This window comes from Marmota flaviventris, chromosome 9 (genome assembly GCF_047511675.1).
Source record: "Marmota flaviventris isolate mMarFla1 chromosome 9, mMarFla1.hap1, whole genome shotgun sequence".
NCBI lineage: Eukaryota > Metazoa > Chordata > Mammalia > Rodentia > Sciuridae > Marmota > Marmota flaviventris.
The window spans coordinates 5339105-5354277 of record NC_092506.1 but is presented as its reverse complement, the minus strand read 5'-3'; the positions used below and the strand labels follow the sequence as shown (position 1 = coordinate 5354277).

General features: G+C 62.8%; 1 protein-coding gene across 4 annotated transcripts; it reads left to right on the top strand.

Moving 5' to 3' along the window:
• The first annotated feature begins 357 nt into the window (after nt 1-357).
• On the top strand, nt 358-14965 carry Aldh3b1 (aldehyde dehydrogenase 3 family member B1). 4 transcript variants are annotated; one of them, XM_071615999.1, is made up of 11 exons: nt 358-539; nt 1211-1356; nt 4399-4564; nt 6913-7023; nt 7123-7243; nt 7468-7553; nt 7896-7977; nt 9490-9876; nt 10290-10456; nt 12138-12237; nt 14325-14965. In XM_071615999.1, exons 3-11 carry the CDS (start codon nt 4403-4405, stop codon nt 14513-14515), a joined length of 1407 nt encoding a protein of 468 aa, XP_071472100.1. In that variant the 5' UTR covers nt 358-539; nt 1211-1356; nt 4399-4402; the 3' UTR covers nt 14516-14965. The 4 variants fall into 4 exon arrangements, with proteins under 4 accessions (XP_071472100.1, XP_071472099.1, XP_071472101.1 ...); XM_071615998.1 differs by having other exon boundaries at nt 359-539; nt 4402-4564; XM_071616000.1 differs by lacking the exon at nt 4399-4564 and having other exon boundaries at nt 368-539.
• The last annotated feature ends 208 nt before the right edge of the window (nt 14966-15173 follow it).

The window sequence follows — 15173 nt, the reverse complement described above, 5'->3', positions numbered from 1 at the left end:
CCTTTCCAGGTGGGCTCCCAGTTTGCTGTGTGGCTTTAGGCCTGTGACTGCTCCTCTCTGAGTCTACTTCCTGGCTGAAAGCTATGGGCTCAGCCCCCGCCTAGCCCTGCCTGTCACCAGCTCTCTTTGCTTCTGTCTGGCTCAGCTCCAGAGAGCGGCAGAGCAGGCTGTCACATGCTGAGTCACGTGACAGGTGGCGGCTGGGGGCTCCATCCTCCACAGAGAACGGGGAGGGGGTCCTCCGCAGCCCCTTATCCCTCCCCCACCCCAACTAGCTAAATCCTCCAGGGTGTCGGAGCCCACGTGGGCCAGAAGCCCTCTCCCGCCCGCCCAGGGAGGCAGGGGAGTCGGTGGGTGGGGCAGCCATGAGCATCTCCCAGGTGCAAGGTCGGCCCAGAGGCCCTGGCCCCGGAGCCTCCAGGCAGACCCAGGGCACCAGCAGAGAGGGCACCGCAGCAGGCAGTGGCACAAAGCCGGTCCCTGCCCGCACACCTGGAACCCACGCGCCCGTCTGACCCAGCACCTGCTTGGCCCCACAGGTATGCCTGGGGTGGAGACAGTGGCCAGGCCCCCGGGCACAGCTCTGTGCCTGAGGAGGAGTGGGAGCACGAGGTCCCCCAGGATGATAGGTGACACGGTGATGCGTAGCATCTGATCACTGTCGTCGGCAGTGGAGGGTGGTTTCGTCCCTGGGAGGCAGAGGGGACATCCGTGACGATGAACACCTGCTCGGAGCAGGAAGCCCTGCCACCCCTGCCCCTGGTCAAGTCCCCTCCCCTTTCTGGGCACTGCTTTCCTCATTTGTAAAACGTCAGGTTTGGGGGGTGACAGGTTCTGTGCAGGGGGTGCTGCTGGGGGTGGTGCTGGGGACACAGATAGGCAGAGGCTGAGGACAGCAGGCAGCAGACATTGTCCTGGGACTGTGCTCTGGCCGCCAGCCATCTCGGCTTTGCAGATGGGGACCCTGAGGCTCGGGGGGCTGGGGCAGGGCAGAGCCTCTCTTGCTGTAGGCCTCCGGGCCCCATCTCGCCCCTGATTCCCGGGTCCACTGCCCTGGGCTCTCCTCGGGCCGGGCCCCTTGGTCAGAATTGACAGGCTGTGTGGCCTGTGGCCTGGTGCTGCCCTCTCTGAGTCCTGGCTCCTTCTCCTGAGGTTCAGGGAAGGATCTAGAGGCCTCTGGAGGAAGTAGCGGCAAAATCTTGCTTTGCAGCCTCCAGCTGGCCCAGCGCCAAAGTCAGGCCGGAGGCCAAGGGTGCCCCGCCCGGGAGGCCGGCCTGTCTTGGACCTTTCATAAGGCAGGGGAGCCCCAGCTGAGCAGGGACAGCCAGCAGGAAGGGCAGCTTGGCGGGGCCTCAGGTACTGTATCCCGGGCAGGCTGGGGCTGCACCCATCAGCCAGGGCCAGGACCCGGCTCAGCCACGGGGCTGCCGGCTGCCAGGCAGGCAGGCTGCTTGGGGACACACAGGCTCACTGTGTCCTCGGCTCCATGGCTGGCCAGGGGAGAAAGGGGAAGGAAGAGACAGGGTGGAGGGACCGGGAGGGGGAGAAGGAGGGCCCGGGAGAGGCCGGAGCGCTGGGCCCAGCCGCCAGCAGCCAACCTCCATCTGTGGGAGTGGGCCACCAGGCCTCCTCCTCCTGGGTACTGGACGCCCTGTGAGGCCAAGGGACCCCGCCCTGTGCCCAGCTGCCCCAAGAGGGAACACACTCCATGACCCCGGAGGGGGCAAGAGTCTACTCAGGTGACAGCCACCTCCTGGGCATGCCGTGCCATTTCACAGACAGCAAAAGTGAGACTCAGAGGTCAAGAGACTCGCCCTAGGTCCCCCGGCAAATAAGCAGAGCTGCTGGGAGTTGGGAGCCAGGTCGCTGGACCCCCAGGCCATGCCACGGGCCGAGAGGCGAGCGGCTCAGGGACAGCACTGGCCCAGAAGGTATGAGGCCCTGGGTTGGATCCCAGCACAACAGAACCCAACAACAAAAAGCCCGAAGGCCTGAGTAGGGACAGGGCCTGCAGCCGGAGGAGCATCCAGCCACCAGGCTGCGGACGGGCAGGGCAGGACCCGACGCCGGCACAGCTAGGGGCTCCGTGAGGGGAGGAGCCAGCACCGAGCCACCCCACTCCTCTGGCTGACGGCGCCACACCAGGGCAGGCACACCTGTGCCCGCCAGCCAGAGCCTGTGATTATTTTTAGAGGGATCCCCAGGTCATCCGCCTGGAGGGAAGTGGCCGGACCTTCCCGGCCCCAGGGGACACAGGCCAGTGTTCTTTTCACCCTCAAATGCTGTAGGAAGCCCTGCTCACCCCCCTTCACAGAGACCTCCAGGCCTGCAGCCCCTGGACCTCCCTGGCCCGGCCCGCGGAGGCAGGAAGGGACTTGGGCCGGCCGGGCGCAGTGGGCACTGGCGGGACTGAGGGCAGGTGAGGGAACAGCACGGGCAGAGCGCCACTCCCGTCCTCACAGGGCGCCTCGCTGACAGGCAAGTGCCTGCCTGGGCCCAGGTCCCCTCCCCAGGACTCTGGCTGCCCCCTCGAAGGGCACTGGAACTGTGCTGAGCCAGGGGTGGACCTGGGTATCCAGCCTAAGAACATGGGTGGCCTTGGGGGAGCCCGCGCCTGCTGTGTCCTGGTCTCCATTTCTTTCGATGGGGTCACTAACGGCCCCCCAGCTGCTGGCAAGTTTCAGCGAGTCAGGACAGACAGCCAGACAGACTCAGTGTGAGATGGACCTGAGATGGACCCACGAAGGGGGACCGCACTCCTGGCCCAGCCCAGTGACTGCCGCAGGAATCTCCTGTGTCCACAGTGGCTGCTCGGCTCCTCTGAGGGGTCACAGCCCAGGGTCCCTGATGGCCTGGCTCCTCTGCTTGCTGGGTCCTGCCCAGCTCCCCACCCTCAGGGCCCCTTGCTGGGGGCCTCAGCACAGAGTGACCAGCCACAGAGGCCCGGGCAGGTCAGGGCCGTAGCCTGCTGCCCATGCCAGCCAGCCTCACTGTTGCTAGGAGCAGCTGCTGGAATGTTCCACTGGACCCCTGTCCCCACCGAGCTCCTGCCCACGTCCCCTGTGGGTGCTGCGAGCTTCACATTTTTGTGGGCGCTGAGAGGCTCTGATGAAAGGCAGGGGGCGGTGCGCTTGTCCCCACGCCCTCGGCGGGGGTGAGAAGGTGACGGGAGGGGAGTCAATATTTGTAGACCTCTTAGTGAAACAGCCAGGTGACCCTGTGTCCTGAGCTCAGGGCACAACGGCCAGCGCTTTAGGCCACGTCCTGCCACGTGACGCAGAGGAGCCAGGGCTAGCTTCGCCCCTGTGCTTTGGACAAGGAGACCGAGGCAGGGAGGGCGAAGGCCTGCCCAGGCCTCCCAGCTTACGAGGCCCAGCCAGGAGCCCAGCTCCGGAGGCCGGCAGGCACCTACGAGCTGGCACATGCTGCTCTGTGTCCAGCAGGCGAGGAGGCTGGGCACGGAGACCCAAAGGATGGGTCAAGTAGGCCAACAGGGGCTGCCGTCCAGGCCCTTGGGAGGAAGCAGACAGGCAGGGGAGGAGACTGGGGGATGGACAGAGAGTCGCTGGACATTTATCTCACAGCACCACCCAGAACAGTGGGAGCACAGGCAAGGGGCAGCTACGGGGGTGGGTGGGGAGCAGTCAGGGCTGGCTGCCTGGAGGAGGCATCAGCTGAGACCCGAGGGAGGCAGGCACCAGGCTGAGGAGTGGGTGGTCACAGCACTCATCAGGCGAGCCTCAAGGGAACAGGTGGGGCCCAGGGGGACGTGGGTCCCTGCCCTGGCTGGTGACATGAGTGTCCCTCGCCCCATGTCACCTCCTTCTACAAGCACTGCAGACTGGATTGGAGGGGGCAGCAGGGCCTTCCCCCTTGTGCCAGGGCAACTGAGGTGCAGGGAGAGGGGGCCACTGCCCAGGTCACCCAGGCCTTGAGCTGCCACACCCATCCTGGCTCCCAGGCTGGGACAGGGAGGACAGGGATCTCTGTGTCCAGCACATTCCAAGAGGTGGCCGTGGTGGCCGATGGCAAACTGTCCCTCCATTCACTGTACTCCTGTCCACTCGGCCAGGCCAGGTGATGGCCAGCCTCCCTCCAGGAGGGCTCCCAAGCAGGGTGGGACCATGACTCAGGGCTACCCTATGTGGCAGGAAGTAGGGTGACCTCAGCCTGCCTGCCCAGGTCTGGGGGCCGGGGAGCAGCTGTCCCCAAGCCACACTGTCTCCCGTGACACCCCGCGCTCCCCTGGCAAAGGGAGTGGTCACCAGGCCTGGCGCGTCTGAGTGTGCCTATGGCAGGGCAGGGACTTGAAGGCAGCAGCTGGCCCGTGGGGTAACTGAGGGGCAGCCGCAGGTCGCCCCTGGAGGTGGAGCACCCAGTTCTCGCTGCCCTGTCCAGCAGGATGGACCCCGTCGAGGACACGCTGCGGCGGCTGCGGGAGGCCTTCGGCTCGGGGCGGACTCGGCCGGCAGAGTTCCGGGCGGCGCAGCTCCAGGGCCTGGGCCGCTTCCTGCAGGACAACCGGCAGCTGCTGCTGGACGCGCTGGCCCAGGACCTGCACAAGGTGGCCGGTGGGGGAGAGGGTGCCCTGCAGGGAGGGGTCAGGCAGCACAGCTGGGACAGAGGGACTAAGAGCCACCGAGCCCAGCTCCTGCCCGGGCCAGGACCTGCCTCCTGCCGTCACCCAGCCCCGGGTCCTCGGCTCAGTCTGCAGCTACTGTGCGCTGGTGAGGCTCTGGGCACCCGAACAGGGCCAAGGCCCCCAGTGCACAGAGCTGACCCTCTGGTGGGGGACAATACAACAGGACAGAGGTGGCACAATGGGCTGAGTGATGATGAGTGTCATGGGGACACCCCAGAGAAAGGGCGGAGGGTCCAGGAGCAGGTGCTGGTTTATACGTGGAGGGGCAGGGAAGGTGTCTCTGAGAGGGGGGCATTAGAGCAGAGACACAGAGGAGAGGGAAAGAAAGAGCCCCTGGACATTGGGGGTGGCCACCTGTGTAGCACAAGCAAAGGCCCTGAGGCAGGAGGACTTGGTGTATTTGAGGAGCTACAAAGAGACCAGTGTGGCTGGAGGGAGTGGGAGAGAGAGATGTGGAAGGTGAGGCCCGGGAGGTGGGACCCAGTGGGTAGGGCCTGGTCAGCCCCGGAGAACTTTGGCCTCACTCTGGGTACAGCGGGCATCACAGGCTCTGTGTGAACACGGGAGGCCCTCAGGCTCAGACCCTCCCAATCCTGCAGCAGCCACCGTGGAGGCCCCAGAAACAGGCACCTGGCAAGGCCCCACCCCTTGACCGCACTCCTGCCCCAGGACAGCTGTCCAGCGGGCTGCCCCAGAACCCTTTTCTGGGCAGGACGTCCCCAGCTATCGCCTCCCCCAGCCTGTTGGGCTCCCTGGGGAGCGAGTCTCCTGCCACCCGAGACTTGACCTGACCAACCGGGCTATCTGGTCCCTTTGCCACTTCAGCTCCGACTCCTGGAGCCCAGGAAACTCAACCTGGCCCCTCCCCCGGCCGTCCCCACCCCAGCAGGCAGTGTCTCCCAGAGCTGCGTCCTCCCACGCACCCAGCGGCTCTTGGAGGTGCGTCACTCCCAGTTACCCCTAGAGAAGGCTCGGGGAGGGACATGTTCTTGCCCGAAGACACAGCCAGGGCCCAAGCCCGCTCCCGGTGGCCCACTCTCCAGAGTCACGGAGCTCAGCAGACCCAGGCTGTCCGGGTCCCGGCAGCGTGACCAGCTGTGGACACGTGTGGCTGAAGGCTCGCCGCAGCCCGGCGGCCACGAGGGGGCATGAGGGGGCACGAGCGGGCACGGCCTTGTCCTCTGAGGCCGTCCCCTCCTCCTGGGCCCAGTGCTGGCCCTGGCCTTGCTGCAGTCTAGCTGAGTGACCCCGAGTGGAGGATTCCTGCCTCTGGTCCTGACCACCCGGCACCCTGTGTCCCATCACCTCTGCTCTGACACAGGGAGCTTGTCCTGTAGTCGCTCTGGCCACAGCCTCCAGTAGCTGGCAGTGTCTCCACTGGCCGTGTCTCTCCTGGGTGTGGGGACAGGGCACACCAGCTGGCAGAGATCAGGACAATGTCTCGCCCACTGAGCCCCATCCCAGCCCTGTTTTGTATTTTACTTAGAGACAGCGGCTTACTGAGCTGCTTAGCGCCTCGCCGTTGCTGAGGCTGGCTTTGAACTTGAGATCCTCCTGTCTCAGCCTCCCGAGCTACTGGAATGACAGGCGTGGCCACCGCACCCAGCTCTATTGATTTTTGTCTCCTCCCTCCTGCCCTAGAAACCTGACAATGGTCCCTGTCCCTGGGCTGTGGGAACAGAGAGCATTTGCCAGGGAGGGGGCTGTGCCCTGCGCTGTACAGATGGATGTCCACCCTGCAGACAGCTGTACGCGGCCTGTTAGGTCCAAGTCGGATCCCGCCCCCTCTGCTCAGCGGCATCTCCTGTCACCTGGCCATCACCTCCGCCATGCAGGGCCCTGCCCCGACTGGGACCCCTGTCCGGAACGTGCCACCCCTAGGCATGCAGGCCCCACCCTCCTTGTCTTCAGGTCACTGCTCAAATGGCTCCTCATCCCGGAGATCTGTACTGACCACTGTATAAACAGCACACCTCGAGCACACTCTCACACCCACCCCTGCACACGTCAAGACTTAACACAGCCATTGATGATCTCATGGTCACAGTCACTGTCCCCTACATGGGACCCCCAGGGTGGTTGCCCATCTGTTTTGGTCACTGCTCCAACTTGGCACAGGAACAGGTTCGTGCCAAGGAACGTGCGCCTGTTCCCGGTAAGGGCACGGAGTGTGGAGTGAACCCAGAGGTGTCACAGCAGCAGATTCTGTGCCGTCCCCCATCCAGCCACCCACTGACCCCCAGCCCACCTCGACCTTGGCTTTCCCGCAGTCCAACTTTGAGGCGGAGGTGTCTGAGATCGCCATCAGCCAGAGCGAGGTCGACCTGGCCCTCAGGAACCTGCAGACGTGGATGAAGGACGAGAAGGTGTCCAAGAACCTGGTGAGAGGCCCGGGGGTCGGGGCGGGCAGGCGGGCTTCAGGGAATACTTGCTCCCATGGGGTGGCCTCTCTGGGCACCTCACTGTTCACCCCCACCCAGGCCACACAGCTGGACTCAGCCTTCATCCGCAAGGAGCCCTTTGGCCTGGTGCTCATCGTCGCGCCCTGGAACTACCCGCTGAACCTGACGCTGGTGCCCCTGGTGGGGGCCATTGCTGCAGGTGAGAGCAGAGCCTCCGCCTTCCTACAGCCCCCCCAGGTCTCAGGGCCCCCAGGGGCCAGACCAGGTGCTTCCACCTGGCCCACTGTCCAGGGCTGTGTGGCCTCAGATGTGTCTTGTCCCCTCAGCCAGAGTCTCCATCTGACAGTGGGCGGGGCCAGCACCTGCCTGCAGGGCTGTGGGTTGGGCGTCTACCTCCCCGCCTCCTCCTCTCCTGCCCGGCAGGGAACTGTGTGGTCCTGAAGCCCTCCGAGATCAGCAAGAGCGTTGAGAAGGTCCTGGCCGAGGTGCTGCCCCGCTACCTAGACCAGGTGAGAGGGACAGGCAGCCCCTGGCGTCAGAGACCCAAGTCCCAACCTCAGTGCCACCTCTTCCAAGTTGTGTGACCTGGGCTAAGTGCCCCCCACCAACTTCCCTCTGTGCAGCAGCCAGGGCACCTGTCCCTGGGAGTCCCAGCTCTGTCTCCGGCTGCCCAGCCCGGCCCCACCCCCTCAACCCCATACCTGTTGGGCCCAATCCCCTGGGGGACCCCAACCTACCCAGCCTCCTAGAGCCTTGGCAACTCTGGGTCAGGCCAGGGGGCTGGGGGTGGGCAGGACAGGTCCCCCCCCCCCCCCCGGGCGCTGAAGCTGGGACCCCCACCTGTGGTGCAGAGCTGCTTGGCTGTGGCCCTGGGCGGGCCCGCGGAGACCGCGCGGCTGCTGGAGCACAGGTTCGACTACATCTTCTTCACAGGTGAGGAGGGGAGGCCCTGGGGGATCCCATCCCTGACTCCAAGAGCAGGCGACGGCCACTGATGACCCAGCCCCGAATGGGCAAGCGCTGGGTGGGTGCACAGGGGCTGACCTCAACCAGGCTGGGAGCAGGACCTGGTCCCTCAGCACCACTCAAAATGGCATCGAGTCCCCTGTGTGGGTCCACAACCCACCTCTGCCAACCAGTCTCCTGAATCAAGCCTCTGGACTTGCTAGCTCCAGCTGTGCCAGGCCTTCCACCCCAGCGACAGTGGCCCTACTGCAGGCTAGACAGGTGAGGCCCGGGTCCAGGTGACCAAGGGCCTTGCCCAGGTTCACTCTGCCCTGGCCAGGACAGGATGTGCACCCAAGCCCTTGGTGAGAGCTGACCCCCGGGTTCCCCTGCCGTCACACTAGTCCCCACACCTCCTGGCTTCATCACCAGGATGGGACTTCTGGAGGAGACACAAGGACAGAGGCAGGGGGCGGCACTCCCAGGGCTGAGCTCACCTCTGACCTCAGAGGAGAGGAGGTGGAGACGCAGCCTTGCCCTTCTCCCCTGTGGACCCAGCGTCAAGCTCAGGAAAAGCGATGCCTGTCCCACCTGGCCACAGGGAGGCTAACGGAGCAAGAGGGTCTGGTGGCAGCTCCTGTGGTCCCCATGCAAGGGAGGAGCCGCCCCTCCACCCACACCCTGCAGCTCTGGCGGGTGAGACCCAGAGGCTGTTCTAGGCGTGGTCCTCAAGGTGGCCTGCACAGAGGCTGCAGACAGCGGGGACCTCTGCTGCACCCCAAGCTCTCCAGGCCTGTTTTCTCATCTGCAAAGCTGCAGTCATCTCTAAGTCACAGGTCCGTCCTGCGGGCGAAGGAAGGGCAGACGAAGTCCTTCCCAGACTTGGCCCTGGAGCTCCGTTCTCTCCTGCTGCCCTGGTCAGTGAGGTTTGCTGAGCCCACTGACCAAGTGCCAGACACCACGTGGGCCTCGGGGTGCAGAGGGGCTGGAAGGACAAGACCTTTGGAGTTCTGCGTTAAGGGGAGAGAAGAGAGTAAGGGCCGAGAGGTGTGGAGCTGCAGGCCAGGCCAGTGCGGGAGGCTCCAGGGGTGACAGGTGGCATCTGAGCAAAGGCAGGAGATGAGCAGGAGCCACAGGCCTGGTGAGGTGCCCTCTAGATCCAGGAACTCAGGAAGGGAGTTGGGGACAGAGAGGGGACAGGCAGGCTGAGAGCTGGTAAGAGGCCACCAAGGCTCTAGAGGAGAAGGGAGAACTGGGAGGGGAACAGCTGGCATTGTAGGAAGAGTGGCCCCAGGATGGGCTGGAGACGGGGCCAACTTGCAGCCGGGCTGCAGCTCGGCTTCTCCCCAGAACATCTGCATTGCTGGGGCTGGTCTGGGCAGAGATGGGCAGGGCCCTGGCCTGCAGGGTGGCGAAGTGGTAAGGAGGCCAGCCCCAGGCCACGGCTATCCGCATAATCAGAGTGATGGAGAGGCTACTCTGGTTTCTTCTCATGCCCAGGGAGCCCCCGTGTGGGCAAGATCGTCATGGCCGCCGCTGCCAAGCACCTGACACCCGTCACCCTGGAGCTGGGGGGCAAGAACCCGTGCTACGTGGATGACGACTGTGACCCCCAGACCGTGGCCAACCGCGTCACCTGGTTCCGGTACTTCAACGCCGGCCAGACCTGCGTGGCCCCGGATTACGTCCTGTGCAGCCCCGAGACCCGCGAGCGCCTGCTGCCTGCCCTGCAGAGCGCCATCACCCGTTTCTATGGCGACGACCCCCAGAGCTCCCCCAGCCTGGGCCGCATCATCAGCCAGAAGCATTTCAAGCGGCTCCAGGGACTGCTGGGCTGTGGCCGGGTGGCCATCGGTGGCCAGAGCGACGAGAGCGAGCTCTACATCGGTGAGTCCCCTCTCCCCTGCCGCAGCCCCCTGGGCCGAGGGCCTTCCTTGCTGCAGGGGCCTCGCCTGAAAGCCGGCCCCGCTCCCTGCTGGCCAGGCCTGGGTCCCCGGCCCGGTGCCTGGTTCCAGAACACGAAGGCCCCACGTCACCATGGCCTGGAGCCTGTCTCCTCACCCCAAACTCTGATCCACTAAGCCGGACCCCAGTTCCAGGGTCAGGAGGGTGGTGTAAACTTCCGTTCTGCCGTCTGTCCTGCCATCTGCAGTTCCGAGAGGCCAGGACCCAGGTCCTCAGAGCCTGGAGAGCTGGGAGGTCAGGCCAGGGGGTCCCCGGCCTGCATCCTGGGCCCCGGCCCTGCCGAATCCCCTCCCCTGGGGTGTCCCTGGGCTGACTGTCGCCGTGCCTGCCCGCAGCGCCCACTGTGCTGGTGGACGTGCAGGAGACGGAGCCCGTGATGCAGGAGGAGATCTTTGGGCCCATCCTGCCCCTGGTGACCGTGAGGAGCCTGGATGAAGCCATCGACTTCATCAACCGGCGGGAGAAGCCCCTGGCCCTGTACGCCTTCTCCAACAGCTCCCAGGTGCGGCCCGGCAGGATGGGGGAGTGGCGGCAGCAGAAGGGACACAGCCTTTGTGGGGCAGTCACACAGGACTTCAGGGCTGGTGGCTCTTGGCTTTGTTCCTGCTCTTCTTCCCAGGAGTATGTCCCTGGGGTCTTCTCCAGGGTCCAGAGCCCCCGAGTCAATTTTCCCCATACACCTCCGCCTGGTGGCCACCTTGCCTAGCTCTGGAGGCACACACGAGGGGGCCACCTGGGGTGTGGATAGGACAAGCACATGCAGTTCCCAGAATATGCTGATTAGGCCCACGGAGCAGCCTGAGAGTCCCCAGGGCACAGGGGTGGTGTCCCCGTCCCCAGCCTAAGGACACAGCAACAGTTCCCACCACCCTCCCACACCCCTCATGAGATTCTCCTCCTGTCTGAACAATGGTTTTTTAAGTTCACTTTTTATTTGGAAATAACTTTGGACTTACAGAAGAGCTTCAGAGACAGTAGAGTTCTCGCGTACCCCATCCCCGGTTCCCCTGCCTAAGGGCCCTGTTGTGGGTCGGAATAAGAAACTGCCATGGTTCATCTCCATGAACTACACTCGGGCTTCCTGGGGACTTCACCAGTTTCCATGAAGGTCCTTTCTCCTCCAGGAGCTAAGGATGCACTAGCTAAGCCTCTCAGCTCAATGCCAGCAGCTTTATTTGTCCCCAGCCTCAGGGTGCCTGGTTTTTCCCAGGACTTCATTAGGGGTGCTGGGTGTGCCGAGACCTCAGCTGGCCAGCAGGGCAAACCTCCGCTCCTGGGTGAGGCTGCACCTGCCGGGGCCCCACCATGAACTGGAGCCAGGCTCCGAGTCTGGCCCTTGGGCCACGGAGGCAGTGTGGGGGGCGCTCTGTGCGCGGTGTTAGATCATCTGCATGTTATTTGTGTCTTCAATGATTTCTGTAGAAGGGATATGTTTATTTGATTCTTTGGGCTACAGGCTGTGTCACAGGCTTGGAGGCCCCTGTGTCCTATGACATGGCCAAACTTTGGTCACCTTGCACCTTCCTGACCCAACTCTAGAACCAGCCATTCCTCCAAGGACCCTGTTTATCAGGATCCTTGACCTTTAGGAAACTGGACCTGGCATCAGGGTCATCTGGCCCTCCACCTCCCTGACCGCCAGCACTGGTCCACCTGGCTGTTTGCTGTTAAGGCTGGTCACGAGGGCCACAAGGATTGGAGCTACATACAGTGAAGTGACCACACAGCAACTATTTAAAGTCGGCTCGTTTTCCCCATTTCCTTCTTCAGATAAACCCAGACTGAAAAGGAAGGTCTTCATTAAGTCAGCCAGGAACAGATGGAACCGCAGGGTCAGGTCCTCGTGTGTCCCCGTGCTCACTCCACATGGCCCCTCCCCATGAGACTGAGCAGGCACACCAGGTCCCTCCTGGGACACCTCCCTGACTACGTGGCACCGCACCACTGCCATGACACTTTACCCGTCCCCAGGTGACACTGTCTCCTGCCTTCCCCTTGGGCTTGAGAGCCTGTGTCCCAGCACGCTGCACAGGCCACGCGCAAGCAAGCACTCAGGAAACACGTCAGCGGCTCTGTGAGGGGCGGCGTGCCTGTCCTACCTTCGGCAGATGCCCGGGCCCTGGACCCTCTGCAGCAAGGCTGGAGCCGCCAGGTTCAGCCTCGAACTCTCTGCTCTCTCCCAGGTGGTCCAGCGGGTGCTGGCCCAGACGAGCAGCGGGGGCTTCTGCGGGAATGACGGCTTCATGCACATGACCCTGGCCAGCCTGCCTTTCGGAGGAGTGGGTAGGTGCCCGCGGAGCCCTGCCCTCTTGCCGTTCCCGAGTGTGTGGCAGCAGTGTTACCTGACGAATTTCTTGCCACAAACTGCTTGAGCCCAACCTCACATGGAAGGCCATATGGAAGGTGACACGGAGGCCCCCTGCACTGACCATCCTGCTCTCCTCCCCGGTTTGGAGTGGAAACTTCCAGACCTGCCTGCACTTACCGCACATGGGTGGGCCCACAGGTGCACAGCCGTGGCCACCGTCTGTTGTGCTACAACTGGCCTTTCTCCCAACAGCACGGCTTGGGGTCTACTGTCTGTCCACGGGCACAGCCCCAGGGGCTCCACGCTCCGTGCCTGGCTGCCTGTGCTCCTTCACCCTCCCGCAGCCCACAGGCCAGCCCTGGCATCTGTCGCCAGCCCCCTGCCCTCAGCTCCATCACAGCTGCAAAGCCCTGGCCTCCAGATTGGGAAACCTCAAGGCTGGCCCCGGAAAGCCCGTCAGCCTGTGTGACCTGGGCAGCCACTTCCCCTCTCTGGCCCACTTCCTCAGTGAAAGGGTAGAGCCCGAGGAGGCAGTCAAGGTCCTGCCACAGTAAGCTCCAGAATGAGCAGCAGCAAGGCCTGGAGAGTTGTACCTCAGTACTGCCTGGACCCTTCCTGGAGGGTGGCTAGGGCCACCGCAGCACACAGCAGGCTGAGGCAACGCCACCTGGCAGTGCAGGCCACACTGGGGTGGGCACACTGAGACCCTGGCTCTGGATCCCCCCTTCCTCCAACCTGGAGCCTCTGCTCCTACCGAGGTCACTGCCAGTCCCACTCCTCATCCTACTTTCTCTGTCCCTGGAGGAGTGGGGGTTGGCCTGCAGGCATATCTGATCCAGCTGCGACCCTGAGGCCCCAGATCAAGCCAGGCCTGACTCCCAGCATCCTGAGGCCAGACCAGGGGTCCCACTCCAGCCTCCTCCCCCAGCTTCCTGCCTGCTGCTTCAGCCACTGAGCTTGGCCCTAATAGGCCTCTGGCCCCCAGGGTTCTGTTACCGCACACCAGTGCTCCTCCTGCCCACCTTCCCTCTTCACCTGGTGAGTGCCCTATCCCTCGGCCCACTCACTCCAGGATGCCCCAGCTCCACCCAGGCCGTGGCCCTGACTTCCCTCGCCTGGTCCTTGTCTGCCTCCCTTCCTAGACACTGATGCAAACCAACAACACAGAGCTTACCACGTTCGCAGCTCTGAACACTTGCTTGGTTCTTTTTTTTTTCCTTTTTTGGTACTGGGGATTGAACTCAGGGGCACCTGACCACTGAGCCACATCCCCAGCCCTATTTATATATATATATATAGATACAGATAGATAGATATAGATAGATATATATTAATACCTTTGTTTTATTATTTTTATGTGGTGCTGAGGACTGAACCCAGGGCCTCACACGTACTAGGCAAGTGCTCTACTGCTGAGCCACAATCCCAGCTCCCTATATTTACTTATTTATTTATTTATTAGAGGCAGGGTCTCACTGAGTTGCTTAGCACCTCGATTGATTTTTTAAAAATTATCTTTATTTTGTTTATTTGTTTTTATGTGGTGCTAAGGATTGAACCCAGTGCCTCACATGTGTGAGGCAAGCACTCTGCCACTGAGCCACAACCCCAGCCCTAGCTGAGGCTGGCTTTGAACTCGCAATTCTCCTGTCTCAACCTCCTGAGCCACTGGGATTAGAGGTGTGCGCCACCACAACTGACTGGCTTCTTGCTTAGTTCTTGCCACAACCCTTGAGGTGGTTCCATAGTCCCAGAGGATGAACCTGAGTTAAAATCGCCTGCCCAAGGTGACACACAGCTATTCATGGTAGAGCTGAGCGTTAACCCTGGGCAGTGTGGCTATAAAATAGGCACCCTTGAGCACTGTGTGCCTAGCTTGCCCCAATACCTGGTGTCCCCAGCACTTACTGTCCTGGTGGTAGTGCAAGGCTTGGGGCTCAACCCTGATCAGCCCACTTAACAGATGGGGAAACTAAGGCTCAGAGGATCAGAGCCCAGGTCTGCCTGATATCCCCACAGCGGGCCACTGAGGGCCTGACCTGTGCTCTATGCCACTCTACAGGTGCCAGCGGGATGGGTAGGTACCACGGCAAGTTCTCCTTTGACACCTTCTCCCACCATCGTGCCTGCCTGCTCCGAAGCCCGGGTATGGAGAAGATCAACGACCTCCGCTACCCTCCCTACTCACCACGCAATCTGAGGGTGCTATTGGTGGCCATGGAGGAGCGCAGATGCAGCTGCACACTGCTCTGAGCCCGCAGGTGCTGGGGCACCAGCCTTCCTCCCCTCATGAAGCAGCCAGAGATGTGGGCTAGGGCACAAGGAGACGCCCAGGTGACAGAGCAGCTTGCTCAGCCTCACCCTCCGGGGGATTTCCTTTTCTGACCCTTAGCTGCCCCATAATGAGGACAGGCTGAGGATGGGAGCACAGGAACAGTGCAGAGACCTGCCCCTACCCGCCATGTCATCCATCATTTCCCGGAAGAAGAGAGCAAACGTGGCACCTCTGAGCCACTTGCCTTCCTGCAGAGGGTGCAGCAGAGAAGCCCTGGCATGGGGTCCAGGCCACAGCATGGAAGCTGTGTGAGCAGGTCATCACTGTCTTCTGTGAGCCTCAGTGTCCCCACCTGCAGTGCTGGTGGAGATGATTAATTGACACCTCTGAAGATTGTTACAAAGATTAAATCCCGAGGCTGACCATGAGCTCTGGGTGTCCTTTTATTCTTGGGGTGCAGGGCCAGAGTGGGTGAGGTACAGGGGGCTGCCTCCCTCCAGGCAGGGCTGAGATTCCTGCAGCAGCACTGCCCTTTGCTTCAGCAGCCTCTCAGAAGCTCTGCCTGCCTCCCGGTGAGCATGTCCAACCCTAACTCCTCACCATCCTGCTCATCCTTGGGGCTCCATTCACTCATCT